At 42.8% G+C, this 27,480-nt stretch overlaps 1 protein-coding gene across 3 annotated transcripts in view; it reads right to left on the bottom strand.

The window, feature by feature from the left end:
• Positions 1-27,480, bottom strand: part of LOC117355891 (trichohyalin-like) — a 178,607-nt gene that overhangs the window by 66,279 nt on the left and 84,848 nt on the right. For all 3 annotated transcript variants that reach the window (XM_033934974.1, XM_033934976.1, XM_033934975.1), the window contains one exon: positions 15,291-15,445. In XM_033934974.1, the coding sequence (XP_033790865.1) occupies positions 15,291-15,445 (155 nt within the window). The remainder of the gene's footprint in view (positions 1-15,290; positions 15,446-27,480) is intronic.

Genomic DNA, 27,480 nt, shown 5'->3' with positions numbered 1-27,480 from the left:
CATTGTGAAAGAGGAATTGATGGGAGACCAGTTGACCCCTCCTCTGAAAGGACCTCTGATTCCTCTGAAACCAAGACCATTCAGACTTGGAATCATAAACATACTCTGCAGGAGAAATCTGAGTATTTGCCTACTTCAAACAACTAACCTACTGTTCAGACCTGTGCCTGTGGTGTCAAAGCACTGGGGATCTTCTGTACACTGAGGAAGCTTCCCTCCCTCACAATGAGCTGGAGATTGACACAAGTGCAGCACGCATTAAATCAGATGCCCTTTGAGGCCTCATGTTGATGCATCTTCTGCAGACAGTGAATAGGTTTTGAGTATTGGCTGCACTGTCTTGAATCTAAGCACTGATGCACTCAAAGCCATAGCTTCTCACCAGGCAAAGAAATGGTCCACTGCTCCTTGAAGACTGCCATCAATAAAGACTGGGGCAATACATTCAGGATGGTCATGTTTCACTGAGACACTTCAGGTGTTTCAGAAGCTATCCTGGCTCCTTGGAGACTGTTGTACCCCTTCTGATGTCAAGGAGGATAGGTGGTTCATTTCAGGAGTGCTTCAAGGGCACCAGTGATCTTGATGCCTCAAAGCTTTCGGCACTGCACTTCAAGGGGGATAATGTTGATCTGCCTTTGCTTCTGTACCTTTATCCCTTGGTGCCAATGAGGATGTGGATGAATCTTCCCTCTTCTTCAGAAGGGGATCAGAAGATGATCATCCCCAATGGGTCTTAACAAAATGTCAAGGATCTTTGATATACTCTCAATGCAGCTCCCAGAGTCGTATAGATATGTGCTTCCAATGTCAATGGACTACATCCAAAAATCCTTGATCTTTAAGCCCCCTCTTTGACATCTGAGAACACAGAATACAAGAAGAGTGAAAATGAAAGCTCCCAGGCTCTATGGGCACCAATTATGAGTAGCAGAGAAAAAGTGAGGTCTCAAGGCATGCAGTCCAAAAATAAAATAGTCAACGTTGCTGTATCTCAAAAAAGATATATCAGAATTAGAAAAGGTTCAAAGAAGAATGATAAAGAGGATGGAACTCCTCTCATATGAAGAAAGGCTAAAGAGGTTATGGCTCTTCAGCTTGGAAAAGAGACGACTGAGAAGAGATATGATTGAAGTCTACAAAATCATGAGTGGTGCAGAATGGATACAAGTGGATTGATTTTTAACTCCATCTTGTTTGCTCTTCTTTGAACCTTTTCTAGTGCCACTATATCTTTCTTGAGATAAGGAGACCAGAATTGCACGCAATACTCCAGGTGAGGTCGCACCATGGAATGATACAGAGGCATTATAATATCTTTAGTCTTGTTAACCATCCTTTTTTAATAATTCCTAGCATCTTGTTTGCTTTTTTGGCTGCCGCTGCACATTGGGCAGAAGGTTTCATCGTATTGTCTACAATGACACCCAGATCCGTTTCTTGGGCGCTAACCCCCAAGTTGGACCTTAGTATCTGGTAACTGATTTGGGTTATTCTTTCCAATATGCATGACTTTGCATTTTTTGTCCACATTAAATTTCATCTGCCACCTGGACGCCCAGTCTTCCAATTTCCTAAGGTCTGCCTGCAATATTTCACAATCCGCAAGCATTTTAACAACTTTGAACAGTTTAGTGTCATATGCAAATTTAATCACCTCACTCGTCGTTCTAATTTCCAGATTGTTTATAAATAAGTTAAATAGCCCCAGTCTCAGTACAGATCTCTGCGGCACTCCACTGATTACTCTCAACTGTTTACAAGATGAATTGATCTGGTGTACTATTTTATTTGTTGTAGCTTTTTGGACTCCTCATGTGGGCATTTTGGCTGAAACAGCATCTACTGTATACTCTACAAAATACAGAGAGGCCAGCATACAATGCATTACAATAGTCCAGATGTGATAATATTAATGCCTGAAAATATTCTGTCTCAAAGGAAGAACACATTGGCCCTGATTCTATAAATGGTGCTTTTTGGCATCAGTGTCAATCAACCGCCAGGTGTCTTTTATAGAATTGAGCCTAGCTCAACTTAGACGCCCAACACCGATAGGCATCCTAATGTTAGGCACTGATATACTAGGCCAGGGTTTTCCTACCAATACCTAAGTAATTTCATGCCCATTTTCAGTCCCAACCACGCCAACTTTCAGGTAGGCATCTTGCTGAATTCTGCATGGAACTTAATCATTTTTAATTTTGTTTTTTAATTGGGGTTTTAAGTGTTTTCAATATTTCACAGCAATTAAGCCAATTTAAAAAAATTGAGTTCTGCATAGAATTCGGCTAGATGCTGCCAATCTAGCCAAGTAGCAGCACCTAGCCAAGGCACTGTTTTTTGGGTTCTTTTTTTTAAATTATAATTTTCAAATTAAATACAAAGCATAAACTTTGAAAGAAACAAAAGAAAATATAATACTCCCAATTTCCCCATTGGGGATTAAAATTATACAATATGAATAAGAAAATATAATACAAAATATAGTCCTCAAACTGAGTGGGGGGGGGGCAATGATATTAATCCTCCAGGGAGAGGAAATTAAGAAAAGAAAAATTTACTAAGCCATAGAAATTGAGCAAATCCTTCAACTTTCTAAATGACTTGATTTTTACACTTTTCACCTAGGCTGCAAATGAAATCCCCTTACCCTTTAGAAAGAAACGAAGCTGAACTGGATCATAAAATATAAATCTAACCTCCTGATATAGAATAAAGCATTTACATTGAAATCTCAATTGGAAAAAAGCACCTAAGGAGAGTACTTTGTCTAAAAAAACTAGAAATTCCTTTCTCCTTGCTTGAGTCCACTTGGAAACATCTGGAAAAATATATATTCTTTCACCTAAATAGGAAATTTGCTTCAAGCTATAGTACAACTTTAGAACCATCTCTCTATCTTGGTAAAAGACAAAGGTAACCAACAATGTTGCATGACCAGTGAACTCAATACTTGATGATTCCAGTAAAGCAATTACATCTTGCTCTTCTCCAACTTCATTCTTATCTTTAAAGGTCCTTTTCAAAAAGTATAATTTTTGTAATGGAGGAAAATTAGTCTCAGGAACTTTCAATATAGTAATCAAGAAATTCTTGAAAATTTCCCTCGGAGACATAAATTTAGGGAACGGAAAGTTCAGAAATCTCAAATTCAGACTCCTATTTTGATTTTCTAAGTTCTCAATTTTCCTTAAGAGTAAAGCCTTATCCATAGTCTGTTGTTTAATCACAGTTTTTATTTCATTAGTGGTTTTCTCCACTTTTCCAATCTTCTCATTCTGTTTCTGAGCTCCCATTTCGAGTTGTGCAATTTTTGTTGAAATATTCAAAGTTACTGAAAAAGTTGGTACATACCATATGGAGATTTTCAATAGCAGCCCACAAGGAGTCAAGTGTAATCACCGAGTGCTTTGAAAGTGGCTTGAGGTCAGGCTTTTGAAATTGCTCTTGTTCAAGCCTTAGGAAACTTCCTAGGCTCTTATCTCTGCTGAACTCACCACCACTTCTCCTCAGGTCATCTCCCCCACTAAGCAGCGATACTTCTAAGAGCATCGAGGTCTCTCCTTCTGGGTTTGCTGCTGAGAGCGTTCCTTTCCCTCTCGCAGAATTCCGGGAGTCTTTCATTCGAAGGTACGCTTCTGCCGCCTCTCCGGGAGCTGGAGGAGGCTCAGGTCCCAATGGGCTAAGCAAAAAATCGCTTTCCAAGCTGCATCCTCCCTGCGGAACAGCAGCGGATACACCCGATATCGCTGAAGGCACTGTAAAAGATGTTATTTAAGTTTGATGCAGTGTTAATATGGCAGGAAGGAGTGGAAGGTTACTCCTCGATCTCCCTATTCTTTTAGGCATTAGGAAAATAGATAGAAAAAAATTTGTAAGGAAAATTGTAACACAGGAGCTGGAGCCTGGACTCACACATCTTGCTCAGTTGCCCTACTCAAGGCACTGTTTATAGAATCAAGGCCATTGTACATAACTGATGCAGTTGCAAAAAAATTAAACAATGAATTCACTTGCATTTTTAATGTAAGCATCGTATCTAGAACAAGTTATATAGATTTTTTTACAGGAAGAAAATATCCCTGATGACAAGCTGACTGAATTGGAAAAGCACAGTTACTTACCATAATGGGTGTTATCCAGGGACAGCAGGCAGATGATATTCTCACACATGGGTGACGTCACCGACGGAGCCCTGGTACGGGCCAATTTAAAAGTGCATTGCCACTTTAAGTCTTTAGAAAGTTTGCGATAGCTCGAACCGCGCATGCGTGAGTGCCTTCCCACCCGACGTGGTCGCGGAGTCCCTCATTTAAGATAAGCCAGATAAGAAGCCAACCCGGTAAGGTGGGTGGGTTGTGAGAATATCTGCCTGCTGTCTCTGGATAACACCTGTTATGGTAAGTAACTGTGCTTCATCCCAGGACAAGCAGGCAGCATATTCTCACACATGGGTGACCTCCAAGCTAACAGAAAGGGGATGGTGGGAGTGTTGGCCTTTAGGAAAATAAATTTTGTAATACAGATTGGCCGAAGTGCCTATCCCGTCTAGAGAAAGACTCCAGACAGTAGTGAGAAGTGATTGTATGAACTGAGGACCAGGTGGCAGCTTTACAGATTTCCTCAATGGGAGTAGATCTGAGGAAAGCTACAGAAGCTGCCATAGCTCTAATTTTGTGGGCTGTGGCACGACTCTCCAGTGCCAGTCCAGTCTGAGCATAGCAGAACGAGATGCTTCCAAAGGGTGTGATAGGGGTTCAAGAAGGGATTAGATGATTTCCTGAAGGAAAAGGGGATAGAAGGGTATAGAAAGAGGATTACTATACAGGTCCTGGACCTGTATGGGCTGCCGTGTGAGCGGACTGCTGGGCATGATGGACCTCTGATCTGACCCAGCAGAGGCACTGCTTATGTTCTTTTTTTTTTTTTTTTTAAATTGAGTTTAATACTTTTACAATATCATAAAGATATCAAGGAAAAAAAGGTTTCCATACAAATTTTCAATTCAAGAAATAATACAAAAAAACAATCCTTTACAAGCCCACTAAAAAAGGGGAGACATATTGCTTATTTCAAATAAGTTTTAAAGGAAAACAAAGAAATGGTTGAGTTCCAATGAACTCAAATCATTCCCAACTAAATTTAGGACATTTTGACATTCCTACCCTAATTCCTCATCAATAAATAAAAGAAAAAGAAAGGAGATCTCACTTCTGTTCACGAGCTACCAAAAATTGTTGCAGTTGAATGGGGTCCCACAAGACAAATTCAGTATCTTGTATCTTAACCAGACATTTACAAGGAAACTTCAAGAAAAATGATGCCTCAAGTGCCAATACTTTAGTTCAGGGGTGCCCAACACGTCGATCGCGATCGACCAGTAGCTCAGGAAGGCAACGCGAGTCGATCGCGGAGCCCATCCCGGGCTCCGTGATAGACTCGTGTTGCCGTCCTGATCTACCAGGCCGATCAGCCTTCCTCTCCAGTGTTCTCTCTAGGGCCTTTTAGCTGGGCGGTCCGCCCAGCTGTCATCTGCTGCTGCCGCCGCTGCTGCTGAACATTAGAAAAAAACAAAAAAAAACGGCTTGGAGATTTCAGCCCGTAGCGAACTTATGCTCCGTGGCTCTAACGTGTGCGTGCCGGCTTCCCTTCTCTTCCCTCCGAAACCGGAAGTTATGTCCGGGGGAGGGGGGAAGAAGGGAAGCCGGCACGCACATGTTGAGAGCCCTGAAGCAAGCGTTCGCTATGGGCTAAGGCGGGAGACAGGTTAGTGAAGCATTTGCTCTTCTTGCTGCCGGGTCCTGCCTACTTTCTGTTTCAACGAAGGCAGGACCCGGCAGCATTTCCACCAATAGGTCGATTGCGATCTTGGGCCAATCAGCCTTCTTCTCCCCGACGGCAGAATTGACGTCGGGGAGAGGAATTCTGGTCGGCCGAAGCAGGGAGAGCTTGGGGCGGCGGCGGCTTTCGGGCCTGTTATTGGTGGTAGTTTGGGGCCTGTTATTGGTGGCGGTTTGGGGCCTGGTCCCCAATGGCAGTGGCTTGGGGGAGGGCAGGGAGAAAGAAAGAAAAAGGGCAGGCAGGGAGACAGAAGGTAAGAAGAGAAACAGAAAAAAAAGAAAGAGAGGCAGAGAGAAAGAAAGGACAGGGAGAGAGGAAGGAAAAGTTGGGGGAGGGAACGAGGTCTGGAGGAGAGGAAGCATACAGGCTAAAAGAAGGGAAGAAAGATTGGATGCACAGTCAGAAGAAGAAAGTGCAACCAGAGACTCATGAAATCACCAGACAAGGTAGGAAAAATGATTTTATTTTAAATTTAGTGATCAAAATGTGTCTGTATTTATATCTGCTGTCTATATTTTACACTAAGGTCCCCTTTTACTAAACCGCAATAGAGTTTTTTTAGCGCAGGGAGCCTATGAGCGTTGAGAGCAGCGCTGAGCATTCAGCGCAGCTCCCTGCGCTCTAAAAACTGCTATCATGGTTTAGTAAAAAGGGAGGGGGGTATATTTGTCTATTTTTGTATGGTTGTTACTAAGGTGATAGTGCATAGAGTCATCTGCTTTGACCTCTTTGAAAAACCCTGGAATAGGAATGATAATTAACATTTTCTATGCGTACAGTGTGCGTTGTGTTTTTTTAAAATTTTATTGTTGGTAGATCATTTTGACTTGGTCATTTTAAAAGTAGCTTGCAAGCCCAAAAAGTGTGGGCACCCCTGCTCTAGTTCTCAATTTCAAAAATTATTTTCTTCTAAACTGAGTAGCTCTTGAGACATCTGGAAATATACTAACCAAATCCCCATAGAACTTGGTCAGTCTATTTTTAAAGTAAAGTTTCATTAAAGTTTCATTACCTCACTCTCAATTATACTCACTCAGATAAAACGCTGGATGTTATCCTACAGACTAAAACTAAATCCCGACAAAACAAAATTTTTACTAGCTACCCCCAATGACAAAATCAAAGACACCACAATTCAAGTGAAAGGATCTACTTTCCCCCTCGAACAAACCTTAAAAATACTGGGAGTCACACTAGATAAACATCTATCCCTGGAGAAACACACAGATATCACAGTCAGGAAAAGCATCTCGGTGCTATGGAAACTCCGCACCATTAAAAAATACTTTGACGAGACCTCATTCCGCCTGCTAGTACAATCCTCCATCCTTAGCATACTAGACTACTGCAATATTATTTACTTGAGCTCCACAAAGAAAACCACTAGGAGACTTAAAATGATCCAGAACACTGCGGTCCGCCTCATATTCGGCCTGAAAAAATGGGAACATGTCACCCCTTTTTACCACAAACTTCAATGGCTACCCTTTGAAACCAGAGTCCTATTCAAATTCGCCTGCTTCTGTTATAAAACAGTATTTGGCCTATCCCCAAGCTACCTAAACCCTCGCTTCTACCTGAATCGCATAAACAAGCACTCCCGCAGAATTCAGCTGTTCGCCTTCCCCTCCCTAAAACTATGTCACTCCAAAAGATTCCTTGACAAAACTTTTGCCTTCCAGGCTGCCAAACTGAACCCATGGCTAGCCCAAATTGTCCTTGAGGCCCCCACCTACCTCGGGTTTAGAAAATCTCTCAAAACTCACCTATTCCATGGACAAGACACCTAACACCCCTCTCCAATGAACCACAACCTCCTCCTTTCCCCTTCCACCTCTCTACCCAGCCTACCCACCTCAATCCTTCCCCCCCTGACCTACACACTCCCTTCTCTCTCTAGCCTCAACTACTTCCTTGCTTCTAATATTGTTCAATTGTTTTGAACCACTTGTAATTTTTCTTTGATAAACAAATGTGAACCGCCTAGAACTCCTTGGGTATGGCGGTATACAAAAATAAAGTTATTATTATTATTATTTTATCTCTCACTCATACATGTTAGAATCAATGTGGACCGAGTCTGAATAACATCTTGAGAATCTTCTAAAAACTCTGTCAAATTAACACCATCTGTTACCAGATTGTCCACATCCTGTACAGTTTCCTTTTTCTTCTGGGGAATATGATAATAATTATTTATTGGAAAACTATCCGCATTGGGTAATCCCAGTATTTCCTTAAAATATTTTCTTAATAATATTTCTGGTGATAACAAATGAGTTACTGGGAAATTAACCAAGCGGAGGTTCTTTCCCCGATGCATATTTTCTAACATTTCCATTTTTAAATGCAATGATGTAGAATCTTTTACAGCTGATAGTGAAACAGCCTGCAATGTGTTACTTTGAGTTTCAATCATACCTAATCTGTTTTCCAAACAATTTAAATTGGCATCCACATTCTCAAACTTTTGTGCCACACTGCTTATGTTCTTATGTAGCCAGTTGGAAATCGTTCTCTTGGAAACAGGATGCCCCAACTTGTTTGGATCAAAAGAGAGGAACAGTTGGGGAGATGTTCGATGTGGCTTTGTCTGGTCAATGTAATAGGCCAAAGCCCATTTACAGTCTAAAGTATGCAAAGCGTTTTCTCCAGCATGAGAATGAGGCTTGGGGAAAAACACTGGTAGAACAATTGACTGATTAAGATGGAATTCAGTGACAACTTTTGGAAGAAACTTTGGATGTGTACGTAGAACCACCTTATCATGATGAAAAACTGTGAAGGGTGGACCTGCTATTAAGGCTTATAACTCACTGACCCTCCTGGCAGAGGTGAGAGCAATAAGGAAGACCATTTTCCAGGTGAGAAACTTAAGATGAGCTGTGGTCATTGGTTCAAATGGTGGCTTCATCAAGCTGGAAAGTAACACATTAAGGTCTCAGACTACAGGAGGAGGCTTGAGAGGTGGTTTCACATTGAAAAGTCCCTTCATAAATCTGGAAACCAAGGGATGAGCAGTGAGAGGTTTTCCCTCTACTGGCATGTGAAAAACTGTAATAGCGCTGAGATGAACTCTAATAGATGTAGATTTAAGTCCAGAGTCGGACATAAAGAGTAGATAATCTAACACCAATTCCACTGCCAAGGAAATTGGATCGTGATGATGAAGAAGACACCAGGAAGAAAACCTAGTCCACTTTTGTTGATAACATTGCTGAGTGGCTGGTTTCATGGAGGGGTCAATAATATGGCAAATAGGCTGAGATAGATGTAATTCAGAAGAGCTCAGCCCAAGAGAAACCAAGCTGTCAGGTGCAGTGATGGCAGGTTGGGATGCAGAAGTGATTCCTGATTCTGAGTGAGCAGAGTAGGAAATACTGGCAGAGGTATGGGCTCCTTGGAGCTGGGTTGAAGGAGAAGGGAGAACCAATGTTGTCTGGGCCACCATGGAGCAATGAGAATCATGGTGGCTGTTTCTCTCATGAGCTTGAACATAGTTCTCAACATGAGAGGAATTGGAGGGAATGCATATAGAAACAGGTCCGTCTAATCCAGGAGAAAAACATCGGCTTTCAGACGGAGAGGAGAGTAAATTCTGGAGCAAAACTGGGGCAACTGATGATTGTGAGGAGCCTCAAACAAGCCCACTTGTGGAGTGCCCCAGTGAACAAAGATGGACTGAAGAGTTGCAAAGTCGAGAGTCCATTTGTGCGGCTGAAGAATTCTGCTGAGGTTATCTGCTAGGAATTTTTCTCTCCTTGAATGTAGACAGCCTTCAAGAACAGGTTGCGAGCTGTCGCCCAAGTCAAGATTTTTTGGGCTTCCTGACATAACAGTAGAGAGCCCATGCCTCCTTGCTTGTTTATGTAGTACATTGCTACTTGATTGTCTGTGTGGAGGAGGAGGGCTTGGGGGCAGAGAAAATGATGGAAGGCCTTGAGGGCATAAAACATTGCTCTGAGTTCCAGGAAATTGATTTGAAATTACCGTTCCCTGGTGGTCCAGAGACCTTGAGTCTGAAGATCATCCATATGTACCCTCCAGGCATAAGGGGAAGCGTATGTCGTGATGACCTTGTGATGAGGGGGCAAGTGAAAAAGGAGATCTCTGGAGAGTTTGGAAGAGGTCACCACCATCGAAGTAACTGCAGAAGAGATGAGGTCACAGATATATGCTGTGAGACGATCTGTTGCTTGAGACCATTAAGAGGAAAGGGTCCACTCAGGAGTGCAAAGGTGCAGTCTTGCTAAAGGTGTCACATGGACCTAGGTGCCATGTGGCCTAGAAGAACCATCATGTGCCTGGCAGAGATGAATTGAAGAGGAAGCAGTTGCTGACACAGATATATGAGAGCTTGAAGGCGATCTGGAGGAAGAAACGCACTCATGAGAGTGGTGTCTAGGATTGCCCCAATGAACTGCAGACGTTGAGTTGGAATGATATATGATTTGGGGAAGTTGACTTCGAATCCTAGTATATGAAGAAAAGAAATAGTCTGAGATGTTGCTTGGACCACTTCCTGAGATGAAACAGCTTTGATCAACCAGTCATCCGTGGGAATGGCTGTGGGAATGGAGAGATGCGGCCACTACAATGAGGACCTTCATGAAGACTCTGGGAGAAGATTCCAGGCCGAAGGGAAGGACCTTGTAATGGTAGTGACATCGATTGATCTGGAAACGGAAGTACTTCCTGGAAGTCAGATGAATTGGAATATGAGTGTAGGATTCCTTGAGATCCAGAGAGCATAGCCAGTCGTTTTGATTGCAGAGAGGATAAAGTAGGGCAAGGGACAGCATCCTGAATTTCTCTTTGACCAGAAATTTGTTGAGAGCTCTGAGATCCAAGATGGGTTTCAGTCCTCCGGTCTTCTTGGGAACTAAAAAGTATCAGGAGTAAAATCCCTGATCCTGCTGATTGAGGGAAACTTCCACGATGTCATTCAGCAGGAGAAGGGATTGAACCTCTTGCAGAAGAAGGGAAGACTGTGCAGGGTCCAAAACAAAGTGTCTTGGAGGTTGGTGAAAATTGAGAGTGTAACCCTAACGAATGATGGTGAGGACCCAGATGTTATGAGCTCCCAGCAAGCTACGAAAAATTGGAGACGGCCTCCGATGGGTTGAGGCAAAGTCTGTAGAATGTTGACGTTGGCTATGCTCTGAAGAAACACATCAAAAAGGCTGGGTAGATTTTGGGGGGTAGCCTGTTGCTTTAGCTGCTGTTGTTGCCTATGTCTCCTGGGATGAGACTGGGCTGGAGTTGCAGGTTTCGCAGCATACCTTCTCTGATATGAAGAGGCCGGTCTGAAGGGGCAAGAAGGTGGAGGTTTCTTTTTGGGCTTCACCAGTGTCCCACCTGGTCTCATGTGCAGACAACTTCTGGGTAGCCATGTCCATGGAGGCACCAAAGAGCTCGTCTCCCAGACAAGGTGTATTGGCCAACCTGTCCAGATGATTAACGTCCAGTTCAGACGCTCGAAGCCAGGCCAGATGTCGCATGGCCACTGACATTACCGTAGCATGTGAGCAAAGCTCGAAAGTGTCATAGATGGAATAGATGTATTTGCGTAGTTGGAGCAGGTCAGAAATGAAGCGCTGAAAAGCAGGCAACTTACGTTCAGGCAGATACTTTTGGAATGTGGCAACTTGTTTGACCAAATGTTTCATATAAAATGAGAAGTGAAAAGTGTAGTTACTGAACCGGTTGACCAACATAGCATTCTGGTATAGCCTTTTGCCAAACCGGTCCATCGCCTTGCCCTCTCTGTCAGGGGGTACAGAGGCATACACACTAGCCCCTGAAGATTTCTTCAGTGTTGATTCCACCAGGAGAGATTCATGGGGGAGCTGTGGTTTGTCAAACCCTGGAATGAGAACCACTCTATATATAGAATCCAGCTTGCGAGGAGCCACAGGAATGGTAAGCGGTGTTTCTAGATTCTTACAGAAGGTTTACCGCAAGATATCATGGAGGGGAAGTCTGAGAAGGTCCTTGGGCAGTTGATCATAGTCCAAGGCATCTAAAAACTCTTTAGATTTTTTTAGAGTCAGCTTCTAAGGGAATGGCTAAGGTTTCAGACATTTCCCTTAGGAATTTGGAAAAAGATGATTTCTCAGACATCACAGGAGCCTCTTGAGAAGAGTGGCAAATAGATTCATCTTCTGAAGAACCGTCCTCTTCAGATAAATAAGGTTCTTGCTCAGAATCTCGCCAAAGATCAGAATCACAAGTTGTTCAGGGTCGGTGCCCCGCACTTGTGTCGAAGGCTCGAGATGCTTTAACTTCTTCAGAGCCTTTCCTGACCGCACCGACATGGTCTCAGGTGATGTCTGAGCTGAAGATGACAGGCGTCTGTGACTCATCGGCGTCAGCTCCTTCATGAGATGTGGTGGTACCGATGGAGACTCCTGTGCAGGTGCTACTGATGTCGAGGGCTCAGACCTGACTGGCACCGTAGTCAGTGTCGACATAGTCAGCATCAGCAGCTGGAACTGCTCCCTTAATTCCTCTTGCAACAATTCTTTGATCTGCTGCTTAAGGGTAAGCACCGGTACCGCTGGCTTCTTTGCCGGTACCTTTGGTGTGGCTCTATGCCCCGGCGATGAGTAGGCCGATGTCGAGGCATTGGCCGAAATTGGAGCGGAGTGCTTTTTGGGTCTCCTCGAGGTCGGCAGGACTTGACTCACTGCTGCTGAGACCTGAGGCACAGAGGAAGTGGGGGAAGGCTTCTTAGCCAGCTTACCCAGTGCAGTCAACACCGAAGATGGCTCACCCAATGTCAATAATTTTGGTGTCGACTTAGACGGCGCCACTGGCACCGAGACCGATGTCGAGTCTTCTTCCATGCCCGTCCTGAAAAGGAGTCGCTGCTGGATAAGACGATTCTTAAGTGTCCTCTTCTGAAGCGACGAACAGCGGGAACTAGTCTCTGGACAGTGCTCAAGCCCCAAGCACTGGAGTCACCAGCGGTGCAGATCAGTTATGGAAATGGAGCAAGCACAACATCCACACTTTTTAAAACCCATGTGCGAATGGGACATTGAAAGAAACATAGCCTCAGCGAAATCAAAATCTGAGGCTGTGAAGGTGGAACAGGCCCCGCAGGGCCGACTCCGCAAAAGGGAAAAAGTAAAAATTTTACAATTTTATTTTTTTTAAACCAAAACAAAGAAACAGAATAAAACAAAAACTGAGTAAAAAGTCAGAGATTCACAAGAGCGGGAAGGCAGCAGAAAAAACGTGTCTTCTTAGCTCCGCAGAAACTAAGAAACTGAGGGACCCCGCGATCACGTTGGTGCGGTTTGGGCTATTGCAAACTTTCTAAAGACTTAAAGTGGCGATGCACTTTTAAAGTGGTTCGTACTGGGGCTCCGTTGGTGACGTCACCCATGTGTGAGAATATGCTGCCTGCTTGTCCTGGGATAACAGCACTTACAAAATTACTTAACCATAATATCTTCCCTTATTCAGTTTTAATTTGTAAGTGAAGCTTTTTCACAAGCCTGATATATCCACTAAAAGTTTTCTGTAAAATCATTAACTGAAGAAATCAGAATTGAAAAACTAATTAGGGACACTAAGAGGGTTCAGAAGTTTCAAGTTTCTTTATTTTTGGTATACCGTTTATCATAAAAGTATCTAAATGGTTAACAATAAAATAGAATATAAAAATTAAAAAACATAAAATAAAAACATGGTTAAGCTAAAAGGAAAGAAGCACTTACGCATTGACGTACATGATACGAAAGGGAAACAATTGGGAGAGGAGTTATTAAATACATCGAAATGGAAAATAAAAATAGAATATACATGGTGGTGATAAAAAAAAAAAATGCATGGTCTATCAGTGGCAATAAAATTCTGCTCTGTGAAAAAATGGCAACTTGCTAGGTTCCATGAGGCACAGACATGCATGGTGTAATGCTCTCATAAGTTTGTTTACTGATATAAGGCTATATATCTTGCTTGTCCTTGGAGAAATCTGAATACAATTAACATCACTTAATGAAGTGTCACTAAGTGAGAAATTCTAAAACTTGGCAGCTAAACGATGCCTAAATCAATTGAAAATCACCGTTAGAACGGCAAAAAACAGCAAGGTTGAGGTGCCTACTAGTGCTTACATAAAAGGCCCCAGAACTGCACCTATGTAGGTGCTTTAGGCCGCCGAACGCCAAGGTAGGCATGGCCAACACTTGAAGTGGCCTAAAGTGCTTACATAGGCATGATTCATGCAAAGATTGGCAGCTGAAATGTAGGCTCAGAAAACCCTGGCCTACATTTCAGTCACCTATCTTTGCTGGGGATCCTGTATCTAAACTGCAGTTTGCCATCAGCTGATCATGGCAGGTGAATCTCCAATCAGCTGAGCCAGCAGGGGAGACCATGGCTTCAGGGAGCCAGGCCGGCTCAGCTGATGGGGGGAAATTCCCCTGCTATGATCAGCTCAGTTGGCTGCGCTGGGCAGAAGACTCCCCCCCAATAGGCAGGAGGGATGCCTACTCCATCCTGCCTGAACGACCCCCCTCTCACCCCTCATACCTTTTCTGGAAGACCAGCAAGAGGGATGCTCACTCCTTCCTGCTGATAGGCCTGCCTCTTCAAATGGTGGACCTTCCCATTCCCTGTGCTGTACTGGGAGGGACCTAAGGACCTGATTGGCCCAGGTGCCCTAGAAGGGGCACCGGGAAGGGGAAGATCCGCTATTTTGAAGAGCCAGGCCTTCTGGCCAGTCTTTCAGAAAAGGCATGGGGGTATGGGGTGTGAGAGGGAGTCATTTAAGCAGAATGGAGTGGACATCCCCCCTGCCAATTTCAGGTAAGGGGGTAGTGTATGTGGAGGTCTTAAGGTAGGAGGAAGTGAGCATCCCTCCTGCCGATTAAGAAGTCTTCTGCCTGCTGCAGCCGACTGACCTGATCGCTGCAGGAGAATTTCCAGATCAGCTGCTCGGGGGAAATTTCCCTGCCACAATCAGCTGATGGCAAGGTGCGGGCTAATTTCAGATCACCAGGCAAAGATAGTGGCTGAAATGTAAGCCAGGGTTTTCTGGACTACATTTCAGCTGCATATCTTTATGTAAATCAGACACAATTCTCTAACCGGCGCTTTCATGTGACTGAGACGCGATTGGTGACTACTTTTAAGGCAGCCACCAACATGGGTGCCAGTTAGAGAATTTGAGATTAAGTGATTTGTGTTATCTCCTGCATCAACTGTTAATGTAAGTTATATTACTGTTTGTTAATTCCAAGACACAGGCCAACCCATTCCCTGCCCTATTCCAGACTATGCAATTAATGTAGAAATTAATGCATACTATCAAGTCTCTGTAATAAATATTAGTGCAGTTGTGCACTAACAGCCTGTGCTAATTCTCATGTTAACTGCTTAATGCACTTTAGTTAAAGGGTACCTATGAGTACAAACAGAACAGATATACATACCGAAGATCCTTGGCAATTTGATCCTGCATAGACTGACTGCTCTTTAAACACTTTTCCTCAAGCTGATGAAGACATGTTTGTAGTTTCAGAAATTCTGATCTTTTTTCCACAAGTTTTGCTTCGGTACTTTGTTGCTGCTGAATCTGATGATGAAGCTAAACACAATAAGATGTGGTAAATGAAAGACGTAGTACATACGAGGGACGTTCAATAATTTATCTACCTCAGTAGGAAAGAAAAGTTTTCAAAAAATGTTTGTTTTATTTTTCAGTATAGTCCCCTGATAGCTCCATACACTTCATCCACTTTTCCTGTAATGACTTCAACCCCTTTGAAAATAATTATTTCTGACCTTCAAACCAGAACATCACAGCTTCCTTGATGTCTTCATCACTTGAAAACCGCTGTCCATGGAGAGATTTCTTCAAAACTTGGAACAGGAAATAATCCAAGGGAGCCAGGTCAGGACTGTAGGATGGATGTTTAAGCCGCTGAAACCCACGTTCTTGGATGGCAGCCTGTGATTGTTGTGACATGTGCACCAGTGCATGCCTGCTGTGAGTTTTCCTCATCTTTTCTCCTTTATTGACTCCCGCAAAGCGATCATTGTGTTGGCGTAACTCTTACCAGTTATAGTGTCTTGTGTAGCATGAACTCCAGAAGCAAAAGTCCTTCATCATCCCAGAAGCAAGTTGCCTTTGCACGTAGATTTTTGTCTTGAACTTTTTTTTTATTTTTTATTTGATCATTTGAAAATTATAGCAAACATAAACTTGAGACTATTAAATTTCCCAAAGATTTTGGAGGTTTCTTCAGTTGAATTGTTTAAGAATTATTTAGCTCAGATTCTGGGTTTTGCTCCCGAACTTATTTCTCCATTGAATAAAATATATTATTTACTTGGAGTTACAAAGAAATTAGAGAGCGAAACACTAGGAGTAAATCAAGGGTTTTTCCCTCAACCACTTGACTTGGGAAATATCTCAGAAATTTTGGAAACATCCACCACAAAAACTGAGGAAAGAGCTACCCTGCTCATCTCATTTGTATTCCAGCAAGATTTTAATGCTGTATTGAAGCTTTATTTTCGTAAAGCTCAAGCTCCTTTCATGGGACAGCGTATCTGGATTTATCCTGACGTTAATAAAGAGACACAAGAAAGGAGAAAATTATTTCTTGTAATGAGGCAAGAAGTGAAAGAACTCGGAGCCACTTTCCAACTAGTCTATCCCTGTAAATGCCTCATTAAATACCTAGGGACGAAATATACCTTTTTTGTTCCAGAACATCTTAGGAGCTTTCTAGACATGAAAAAGATCAACAGGGAGTAAATGGGTGTTATAGTATAAGAGAGGAGTTATATCCGTAAAGCCATTTCTTTTTTTTTATTGTTATTGATGTTTAAATTGAAGTCCTAATAGGTGGATTTTCCCCCACTAGTTTATTGGGGTCTAAGAAGAATTTGTATTATTATCTCAATATTATAATATTATTTGTAAAATTTTCCATTCGTGTTTCTCTGTCTTGAACTTTTTATTTATTTATTTATCAAGTTCTCATAACATATCAAGTATCCACATGTACAGAAAGATAAAGTTAAACAGAAAAGGAAAAATACTTTCCTAATAATAAACATGCAATATAATAGAAATGTAGTAGCTTAACTTTAACTCAAGTCCTCAAAACAGAATCCAAGGATTAGAATCAGCGAGCAATTAACACAAATAGGAAACATAAGAAATAAGGACATTCCATTAGTTGGGAAGTACTGTATGTCAAACTTCAATAAGCACTCATGTTGTCCCTGCTTTCAGTCGAGCCTCAGACAAGAAGGTTGTCAGTTGGCTAGGGTCAAAGAAAACATATTTTTGCATTTGATATTGTATCACACATTTACACAGGTGATGGAGGAAAAAAAGTCACCCCAAGAGCAATAACACCCGGTTTCATAATCAGAAATTCATGTCTATGTTTTTGTGTGCCTCGTGCCAGATCTGGGAACATTTGTATTTTAAATCCAAGAAATTTATTTTGTTTGTTTTTAAAGAAAAGTCTAAGTAACCAATTTTTATCTGGAGCTAAAGCTATTATAAGGAGAAGTGTTGCCGCTGTTGCCACTTCTCTATCCGAAAGTTTCAGGAGCGATGTAATATTAGGTGATTGTTGATCATCTTGTATTTAATTGTCCTTCTCTTCTTATAGGTAGGTAATACACCTGAGAAAAAGGTGGCAACAGATCCTCTGATATTTCCAAAACTTTCATCATATAGCGTTTTAGCATATCTCTAGGAGGTATTGTCGCTACTCTGGGAAAATTGATCAATCTGAGATTATTGTTACGAGAGAAATTTTCTAAAGATTCCATTTTTCTTCTCAAATTTATATTATCTCTTCCTAGAGTTTCCGTGATTTGTTTAGATACTGCAGTAGAATTTTAAAAGACCTGTAACTCAGTTTTAAGATCTTTAATTTCAGATTCTTGGATATTGACTTTTTGCTCCAGCTGGGACAGCTGGGGCTTAATCAATTTAGCCAGGTCTGCCACGAGATCCCAAATGGAATCCAATGTTAACTCTGGGGGTTTCTCCAATGTAAAAGAAATCTTTTGAGTTTCAACATTCATATTCTCACCAACCGGTTTGTCCTTCTAGTCGTGGCTCTTCTGTTTGCTGTCCTCCCTTCAAGCAGATGAAGCCCCAGGCTCAACGGGGCTCTCCTGTAAATCCAGGGAGTCCAGTTCCAAGTTCCCCTCACTGATCTCACCAGCCTCCGGGGAGAAGTGCATTCCGCTCTCTGGTTGCTCCTCTACCTGCGGGGAGCTGGCAATCTGGGGAGGAGGAGGGGTACCCTGGCGTCAGGGCTTAAAGTGGTCTCCAAACCCAAGGAGGTCACTTCTGTCTCGCCCCGGAACGTCTCCAGCAGGTGCAATGCTGCCGCCGATGCTTCCTGCATTCGTCGCAGGAGCTCATCAATGGTGCCGATACTGGGCTGGCCTGAGCGTCGCAAGGCTCCAGCAGCGCTTCGGCCTCTCCTTTTCAGCATTGTTCAGAGGAAAATGTCCCATAAGTAATCAAAAAGCAAACTTTGATGAGACACACTGAGGCGAAACACTCAACTAATGGTTCCATCCGCCATCTTGGATCCTCTCTTCTTCTGCAGTAGTTCTTTGCATCCTGTCTTGAACTTTTATGGGATGACTTGTGCTCAGTGGTGTATCAAGGGGGGGGGCGATCTGCCCCGGGTGCACGCCCCGCCCCGGGTGCACGCCCCAAGGGGGTGCACAATTGGTCACCCACCAGGGAATAGGCTGCCACTGCCGCCATCATGAACAAGCCGGAGCCAATTTCTCCCTCCCTGCTTTTCTTCCCCACAGGGCCGACCAACTCTCGCCACCCGACGTCAATTATGACGTCGGAGAGGACGTTCTGGGCCAGCCAATCGCTGCCTGGCAGCAGCATGTTTTGCAATGGCGGTGGCATTGAGGAGGGCAGGGAGAAAGAAAGAAAGTGGGCAGGGTGAAGCGAAGAAAGAAATGGGGCATGGAGAGAGAGAAAGACAGACACAGAGAAAGAAAGGGGGCATGGAGAGAAAGAAAGAAGGGGGCAGGGTGAAACAAAGAAAGAAATGGGGCACGGAGAGAGAAAGAAAGAAGGGGGCAGGGTGAAACAAAAAGAAATGGGGCACGGAGAGAGAGAAAGACAGACATAGAGAAAGAAAGGGGGCATGGAAAGAGAAAGAAAGAAGGGGGCAAGGTGAAACAAAGAAAGAAATGGGGCAGGGAGAGAGAGAAAGACAGACAGAGTAAGAAAGGGGGCATGGAGAGAGAGAGAAAGATAGACATAGAGAAAGAAAGGGGGCATGGAGAGAAAGAAAGAAGGAAGGGGGCAGGGTGAAAGAAAGAAAAAAATGGGGCACAGAGAGAGAGAAAGACAGACAGAGAAAGAAAGGGGGCACGGAGAGAAAGAAAGAAGGGGAAGGGTGAAAGAAAGAAATGGGGCACGGGGAGAGAGAGAGAAAAAGACAGACATAGAGAAAGAAAGGGGGCATGGAGAGAGAAAGAAAGAAGGGGGCAGGGATAAAGAAAGAAATGGGGCACGGAGAGAGAGAGAAAGACAGACAAAGAAAGGGGGCATGGAGAGAGAGAAAGAAAGAAGGGAGCAGGATGAAAGAAATAAAGAAATGGGGCACGGAGAGAGAGAAAGACAGACATAGAGAAAGAAAGGGGGCATGGAGAGAGAGAGAAAGAAAGAAAGAAGGGGCAGAGTAAAAGAAAGAAAGAAATGGGGCACAGAGAGAGAGAAAGACAGACAGAGAAAGAAAGGGGCATGGAGAGAGAGAAAAAGAAGGGGGGAAGGATGAAACAAAGAAAAAGTTGGGGGAGGGAATGAGGCCTGGAGGAGAGGAAGCATACAGGAGGCTGAAAGAAGGGATGAAATATTGGATGCACAGTCAGAAGAATAAAGTGCAACAAGAGACTGATGAAATTACCAAAGGTAGGAAAAATGATTTTATTTTTAATTTAGTGATCAAAATGTGTCCATTTTGAGATTTTAAATATGCTGTCTATATTTTGCACTATGGCCCCCTTTTACTAAACTACAATAACGTTTTTTAGCGCAAGGAGCCTATGAGCGTTGAGAGCAACGTGGGGCATTCAGTGCAGCTCCCTGCACTAGAAACCACTATCACAGTTTAGTAAAAAGGGAGGGGGTATATTTGTCTATTTTTGTATAGTTGTTACTGAGGTGACATTGCATAAAGTCATCTGCCTTGACCTCTTTGAAAACCCGCAGAATATAAATGATAATTAACATTTTCTCTGCGTACAGTGTGCTTTGTGTTTTAAAATTTTGTTGTTGGTATATCATTTTGACTTGGCCACAAAGGTAAGGGGGAGGGAGGGAGGGGAACTGCTGAAAGACATCTAGTAATCCTTGCAGGCTTGACTGTGCAGGGAATTATTTTTGTAAAATCATGTTTTGTGACTGGCATTATTAGACTTTAATTTCTATGAATGAATAGAATGAAAATGGTATAAAATTACTTGCTTGTTTTTATGTGCATGTGCTGAAGGAAAGTGGAGAGAGAGTGGGTTGAGGACACTGAAGGGAAATGGGGAAGAGAGAGTGGGGAGAAGACGCTGATTTATAAATTGACAATTATACAGAATATTTTATTTTTATAATTTAACTAGTGTTTTAGCCCGTTACATTCGTTACAGTAACAGGTGCTAGAATAGCCCCACCTATACTCTGACCCCACCCATGCCCCGCCTCTATCATGCCCGGACCCTGCCTCCCACTGATCCCAGTCCCACCACCTCACCTTTCACCATTTCCTTTGTACCCTTTTGGCCCTCCTGACAGGGTCTTTATTTACCCGAGGCGGCAGCAGCAGTCCGGACGTACCAACCTTTCCCCCCTCAGTGCCCCAAAGCAGCAATGGTCCTACCATTTCCATCTCTCCCTTCCCCCCTTTCACACCTTCTACCATCTCTCACTGACTCTGTTTCACCTCTTTTGCCATCTTTCCCTTTCCTGTCCCCCTCTGTCCTTCCCCAAGACCATCTCTCTCTCCTGCCCACTCCACACTCCCTGAAGTCTATCTCTCCCTATCCCCTACCATCTCTCCTGGTCCCTCTAGTAGCCCCTCTGTCTTTCTCATCCATCTGTCTCTGTCTCTCTCTCCTCACCTCCTGCCTCTGCGGAGCTCTCGCAGTTCCTCCTCATCTGTAATAAAATGGTAGACAGAGCTTAACAGCCAGCGGATAGAGGGGTCATCACTCTGGTCAAGGCTCCCTGAGGCATCTTGTTTAATTGTTAAAGGGAATCAGTGACCTCTGGAATCAGTCCAGGATGGTGCTAAAAGTGGCATAGTATCAGTGTGCCAACTAAGGCAGTCTGGCTCCTTAGAAATTTGGGTACTGGGGACCTGAGTAAAAGAATGCACTGGCTTGGAAGCTAGTGGCGCACCTGCTGGCTGTGCCACATGAGCTGAGTCCGTAAGGTAGGCCTTCCACATCAGCCAAACATATTCCGGGGAAAAGCCACACACCGGGGCCCGAAGATGGGTCCCAACGGACTGCAAATGACTTTTGCAAGAGGTCCACAGAGTAAGCATGCCTGCATTTTGTGTTGCCATCAAGAACTGGTATCAGGTGGGATTTTCTGCCATCTGCCGCCGTGGCCTGCAGCCACCGACAGCCACCGCCGACAGCCGCCGCGTCCGACATCCGCCTCAGGGGATTCTCGCGCATGTGCACTCCTACCTGCGGTGCCCTACAGCACACGGAAAACGGAAGCACGCAGGTGGGAGTTAGGGCTTTATTATATTAGATATAATAAGTTCAATGTAAAACAATTCAAGGCTTGTGTGGATGGAATCAGGTGGTTTGCAGGGATGGGGACAGAGCTTACGGGGATTAGTCCAATAAAATGGTATTTTCTTATTTCTCATTATTTGTTTATTTTTATTTGTTAATTTGTAAAGTGGTGATTGTTATATATCAGGTTTTTCAAATTTACATCTATTGTCTTTATATTTTACACAGTATTAGAGGACATGCATTACTGTTTTTGCGGTGTTCCATTGTATGCAGAGTCTGGTTTCTTGGCGGTTCAGTTTAACTTTTGTCTACATATTTCTATTTTTATTTTGTGATTATTCCATATTGGGCGAGGGTGTATCTCTGTTCTGTGTGTATGAAAATAACATAGTTTTCAGTTGGCATTGACTGCAGGATCAATTGACTGTGCGGGATCTGGCTTGTTTAGTTTTACAATGTATGTGTTGGTGTTCTAGTGCTCACTGCAGTGTTTAAGATGCTGCCTTTTCCTAGGTACACTCTTATTGTGCGATATGTGGATTGTTACTAAAAATCATATTTTTCATATAGATGGGGGGGTTGTCAAAAAATGATGGGCCCCGGGTGTCACATATGCTAGGTACGCCACTGCTTGTGCTTCTACTGCATTGACTCCATTTTGGACTCAGGAACTCTGTGATAGACCCAAGTCTCATCTCCAGTCACCAAACAATGAAAAAAATTCACTTGGTCTTCACGCTGCATCTCCAAGTTCTCCTGACAGCACTGGAGCCTCGTGGCCTTCTGACATAGTGTAAGCATTCTTGGAACCCATCTTGCACTAACCTTGGACATGCCCAACTTTTTATGAATTATTTTCCAAACTGTACCTGCCGAGATGCACATTTCTTCACTTATTCGGGAAACCTTAATTCGTCTGTTAGACAAAATTAAATCCTCAACTTTCTTGCACATTTCTGTAGAAGTTGCTTCCACAGGCTGTCCAGTGTGAAGATTCTCTACCCCACTTAAACTGTTTTGCTCCAAAAGTTTACTTTGTAAGATGATGGGGCAGACTCACTATAAACTGCAGTCATGCGTTCTCCTTTGACTTTTTTCCTTGTTTGTGAGAAATTTATCACTGAATGGTGCTCCAAAACTAGCAGTTTCTTTTTTATTTCTTTTTTTAATTCTTTATTCATTTTTTCATCTTTCAACAAGTGTACAATAATCATAGCCACAATTAACAAATCACTTGAAAATCTTATCAGTAATGTCTTTACATAAAATAATAGCAGTTTCTTGCTTGATTCACCTGAGGACTCTCCTGACATCTTTTCTCTTGGAATTTTAGACTCGCACTAAGCCATAACTGTGCATGAGCAACCTTGAGACATGTCACAACATGCACAGACTTATTTCAACATGCTTGCTACTTTCTTTCATACTCTAACACCTCTAGTAATTCTAAGTACTGCCTGAAATAATCTTTTAAGTATTCTAAGGATATAATATTCAATAAAGGCTCAGTAGCAATCATTTTGCCCAAATAAACCTAAACCTGACTTCATTTCACTATATCTTTAATTTTCTATATATTCTTCAACATACAAGAACATTTAGCCAAAAATATTTTCAATTAATACACGCTCTCATCTAATGAAAGATTAGGTTCTTACCTGGATAATCTTCTTTCTGCTAATCTACTATGGATTCCATACTCATGGTGTTCAATTCAAACTCTCAAACCATGTCTTCAGAAATGACACTCACAGCTTTCAGCACCTCCTACATTGCCAGTGGAGTATAGTGCCCCCTTCAGTTTTGTCCCAAAGCAATCGATCACCACTGAAATAAAACACAGAGAAGGGGTATGGGGAACTTCCCCACCGACATCATACAGTTCTGTTCTGCAACTTATAAGAAAACAATTAATAATAAACATGAAAACATTCAAGAAACATAGATACAATAATAACCAACCTGCTATGTTCAACAAGTACAAACATCAAAGGAACCAGAGGCTGAATAATGTACTTCCATAGACAGGACAATCTTATATAGGGCCATCTGGCTAGCAGGAGAAGAATCTCAGGCCTGGAAATGAGAAATATCCAAGATAGTAAAGCAGGCAATACAGAATAGACAGAGGGCCAGTTGTACGGAGTCTATAGTAGATTAACAAAGATATTATCCAGGTAAGAACTTAATCTTTCATTCTTTTACATCTGCTCTGGATTCCATACTTATGCTGAGGTACCCAAGCAATGGCAACATCTAGGGTGGGACAGAAGAGTCTGCCTGCTAAACAGGTCCAAAACGCAGCGTCCTCTCGAGCCACCACATCCACTCTGTAAAACCTCATAAAGGTATGAAGAGAAAACCAAGTAGCCACTTGACAAATTTCAGTTGGAGGGAGTGCCTGAGACTCAGCCCATGAAGCTGCAACACTCCTGGTTGAGTGCACCTTGAGAGAAATCTGCGGCTGCTTTCCACAGGAGATGTATGTTGCAGAAATGGTCATGTGAATCTATGTGGATTTTTCTGAGGCTTTCGATCTAGTTAGTCATTTTCTCCTTTTGTCTCATCTTGAATCATTGGGCATTACAGGTACTGTACTTAGTTGTTTCAATTTATTTTTGACAAGATAGAACATTCAAAGTTTCCTTTGGTTCTACTTCTTTTATCTTGTCATCTTTCTTGTGGTGTTCCACAAGGGTCTATTTTGTCGCCCATTTTATTCAATATTTTTGAGTCCTCTTGCTCTAAGAATTCAAGAACATCAGATTAGAAGTTATATGTATGCTGATGATGTTTTGTTGGTTTTTCCACAAAACCCATATAATCCCAATTTAAGCTCGAGACAATCTTTTTTAGATATGATTGATGAATGGACTTTACAAAACAAACTATTTCTGAATCCTCATAAAACTACTGGGATGTGGATTACAGGTTCCCTGAAGTCTCCAACTGTAGCTCCAACTTTGCGGTCTCTACCTATTAAACTCCTGAATACTATGAAGTACTTAAGCATTCATTTGGATTCTACACTTACCTTTCATTTGCAATTGGTTTCTGTGGTTAGATCTTGGTTTTATTCTTTTTTTATTATTATTATCTTTATTGAAGCTTCAAAACCTTACAACAATAGTAACTCAGGAAGGAATAAATACAAGGGAGCATAACTCGGAATAATCCTAGAAAAATACATAGAACCAACACAGAAGCCCAGAATGTCAAGGCCCATGGACACAGTAAGGTAGAAGAAGACTGTGATTCCACTAAATATTAATTTATACGGCAATGAAGCATTTTTAGTAAATCCCAAAAAGAAAATCCACTTGACTCAAAATATCATACATTATATTCTTCATCCATAATTTCTCACCACCAACAACACACCATTCCAAAAACACAATACTCAGCCCCCTCACATGCATACCACCCTCCCCTCCCTCCTCCCTGTAGATCATAGGGTATCAGCATTCTAAGCAGAGAGTATCTGAGGGAGCCCCACGCATCTGGCCTTGAAGGCCTTCCACAAGGAGACATACACAGAGGTTTTGAGATGCTCTAGAAGTTTGGATCTCAATCTTTGGAGATACCAAACGGGTACATAATTCTCTTTCCTAGTTTTCATTTTAATTTATGTCAGATTTATACCACTTTTGCCACCTTATGTCCGCACAACTTACACTTGATGTCTGGTCATCTCACATTTTATACATCCGGTACATAAATTCACATTGATTCCTATTTATCATCATCTTTTTTAAAGATAAGACCTATATCTCAGTCAAGTTTGACTGTTATTTTGTTTTTGCTTGGTTACTAAGTGACACTTTGTGCAGAGGCCACTCTTTCCAAAGTCCCATTGCTGCTCCCCGATCTCTGATTATATAGGACCTATATAGGATATAATATTGGGTTTCTCTAAGATCCACAGAACATCCCATGGTGTGAAGGTTATGGAATAACTGTACAAACTGAGAGGGATCATAGCTAGTACCCAGCTCCATGTTCCAAACTCGCACCAAGCCAATAATGGGATCCAGAGGAATCTCCATGATCAGCAATCTGTACCAAGTGGATACACAATTACTTGCACAATTATTTATTTCAACAGCTGAGCGTCTAGAGGGCCATAACCCAATGCCTCACCCCACTTAGCCCAGAGAACTGCAAGTAGGCCCAGAACTGAGAAGTAGGAATTTGCCTTTTATCCTGAAGCTGCTTAAATGCAGGGAAAGAAGTATCCTGCCCTTCTAAGAGCTGACCCAGAAACCTACAACCCCTTTCTGCCCAGTCCTGAAAACAGGCATGCCCAATTCCCGGGGGAAAATCCCCATCCCCCACCAGATAAAGGATCAGGGAGATTTATATCGTCTTCTCCTCCATCACCTCCAAGCATTTCAAAGGGTAGCAGAAAGTGGATTTTGTGGAAAAGACCTGGTACCTAACTCCTCCTCGTATGAATCAGATTTATAAGAGATTCATAAGAGAGTAACTCCAGCTTTCCAATTACCCAGCTGGCAGGAATTTTGGCTTACCAGTGATAGTCTCAAAATAATCCTCATTAGGACAGCGATACTGTATAGGTGAATATCTGGCAGGCTCAACCCCCCGCAAATCTCCCAACATCATAACATACCAGCCCCTCATTGGCCATCAGAAATTTGTGGGTAATAAATGGCAGTTGTTTATGGATTAATATAGCTACCTCCTCTTCCAAGTAATGTAAGTAGAGAAGCTCAACTCTCCCGCCCATTCATACTTCAACTTGCCATGCTCTAAATTACTAAGATGGGTTTTTTGGAGAAATGCAATATTCACTTTTTCTTTTTTAAACCAATTTAAGATCTTTTTCCTTTTGACTGGATAATGGATACCATCCATATTCAAGGTAGCCACCTTAAGTTTAACCATAATCCAACTGACAGATGATAATTCCAGTGATAATCTCATTTTGAACTGAGTCGGAAGACCCCCCCCCCTCTCCCCCAGCTAAGCCTCCCCAATCAACAAGCCTCCAGGGGCCCCCAAATACTGATAAAGATCATTAATTGTAACCTATGTCTATGAAATCCCCTCCCTTCCATCTCCCCCCATTCATACACACCCCAGGCACACCACACACCTCATGCATACCTCCAGACACACATCCCAATTCTTTTCCCCCTTCTCCCAGCCCCCAAAAAACAAAATAATACCATGCCATACATATCAAATAGAAACAGTGCGAGGGTGAGCTCCACTGAACTGCTCTACAGAAGGATGAGAGCCCGCCTCCATGTCCACATAGAGTCACTGGCCTGAGGTAATACAGAGCGGGGGAAGTCCAATGAGATGGCCCCCAAAGGGATCCGCGTAGGTAGCAGCCAGTAAAGAAAAAATCATGCCTTCTACATTAGAACATTCTCAATCCTGTTGTCCCAGGATAGTACAAGAAAAGTAAAACTGAAAAGATAAGTCCCTCAGGCCCTCTAGCAATACCATGTAAGGAGGTGTGCAGGCACAGAAACCAGTGGTCAGGATTCTAGAATGTACGGAGGAAATCAGTACCATGCAGGAGCTGATATGAAACCGTCCCACAAAGTACAAAGCTCCCATTAGTCTTCATGGGGTAGAAGATTTAGCGGGAGGTGCATTGACATCAACCAGGAATTTTTGCATGGCATCGTGGCTGCGGAGGACGGTTGTCTTTCCATCCCTCCAAACCTGAAGGTTAGCAGGATATACAAACGCAAAACAAATTCCTTTCTTGTGGAGGGATGTACAGATTGGGGCCATCTATCGTCATAGAAAAGCTATCTTGTTGGAATAATCATTGAATAGGAGTAGGTGACACCTCTCATATTCTAGCACGTTTATTTTTTGATAGGCATG

This window comes from Geotrypetes seraphini, chromosome 2 (assembly GCF_902459505.1).
Source record: "Geotrypetes seraphini chromosome 2, aGeoSer1.1, whole genome shotgun sequence".
Lineage (NCBI taxonomy): Eukaryota > Metazoa > Chordata > Amphibia > Gymnophiona > Dermophiidae > Geotrypetes > Geotrypetes seraphini.
Note: the sequence above shows the minus strand (reverse complement) of the source record. Positions and strands in the feature narration are given on the sequence as shown.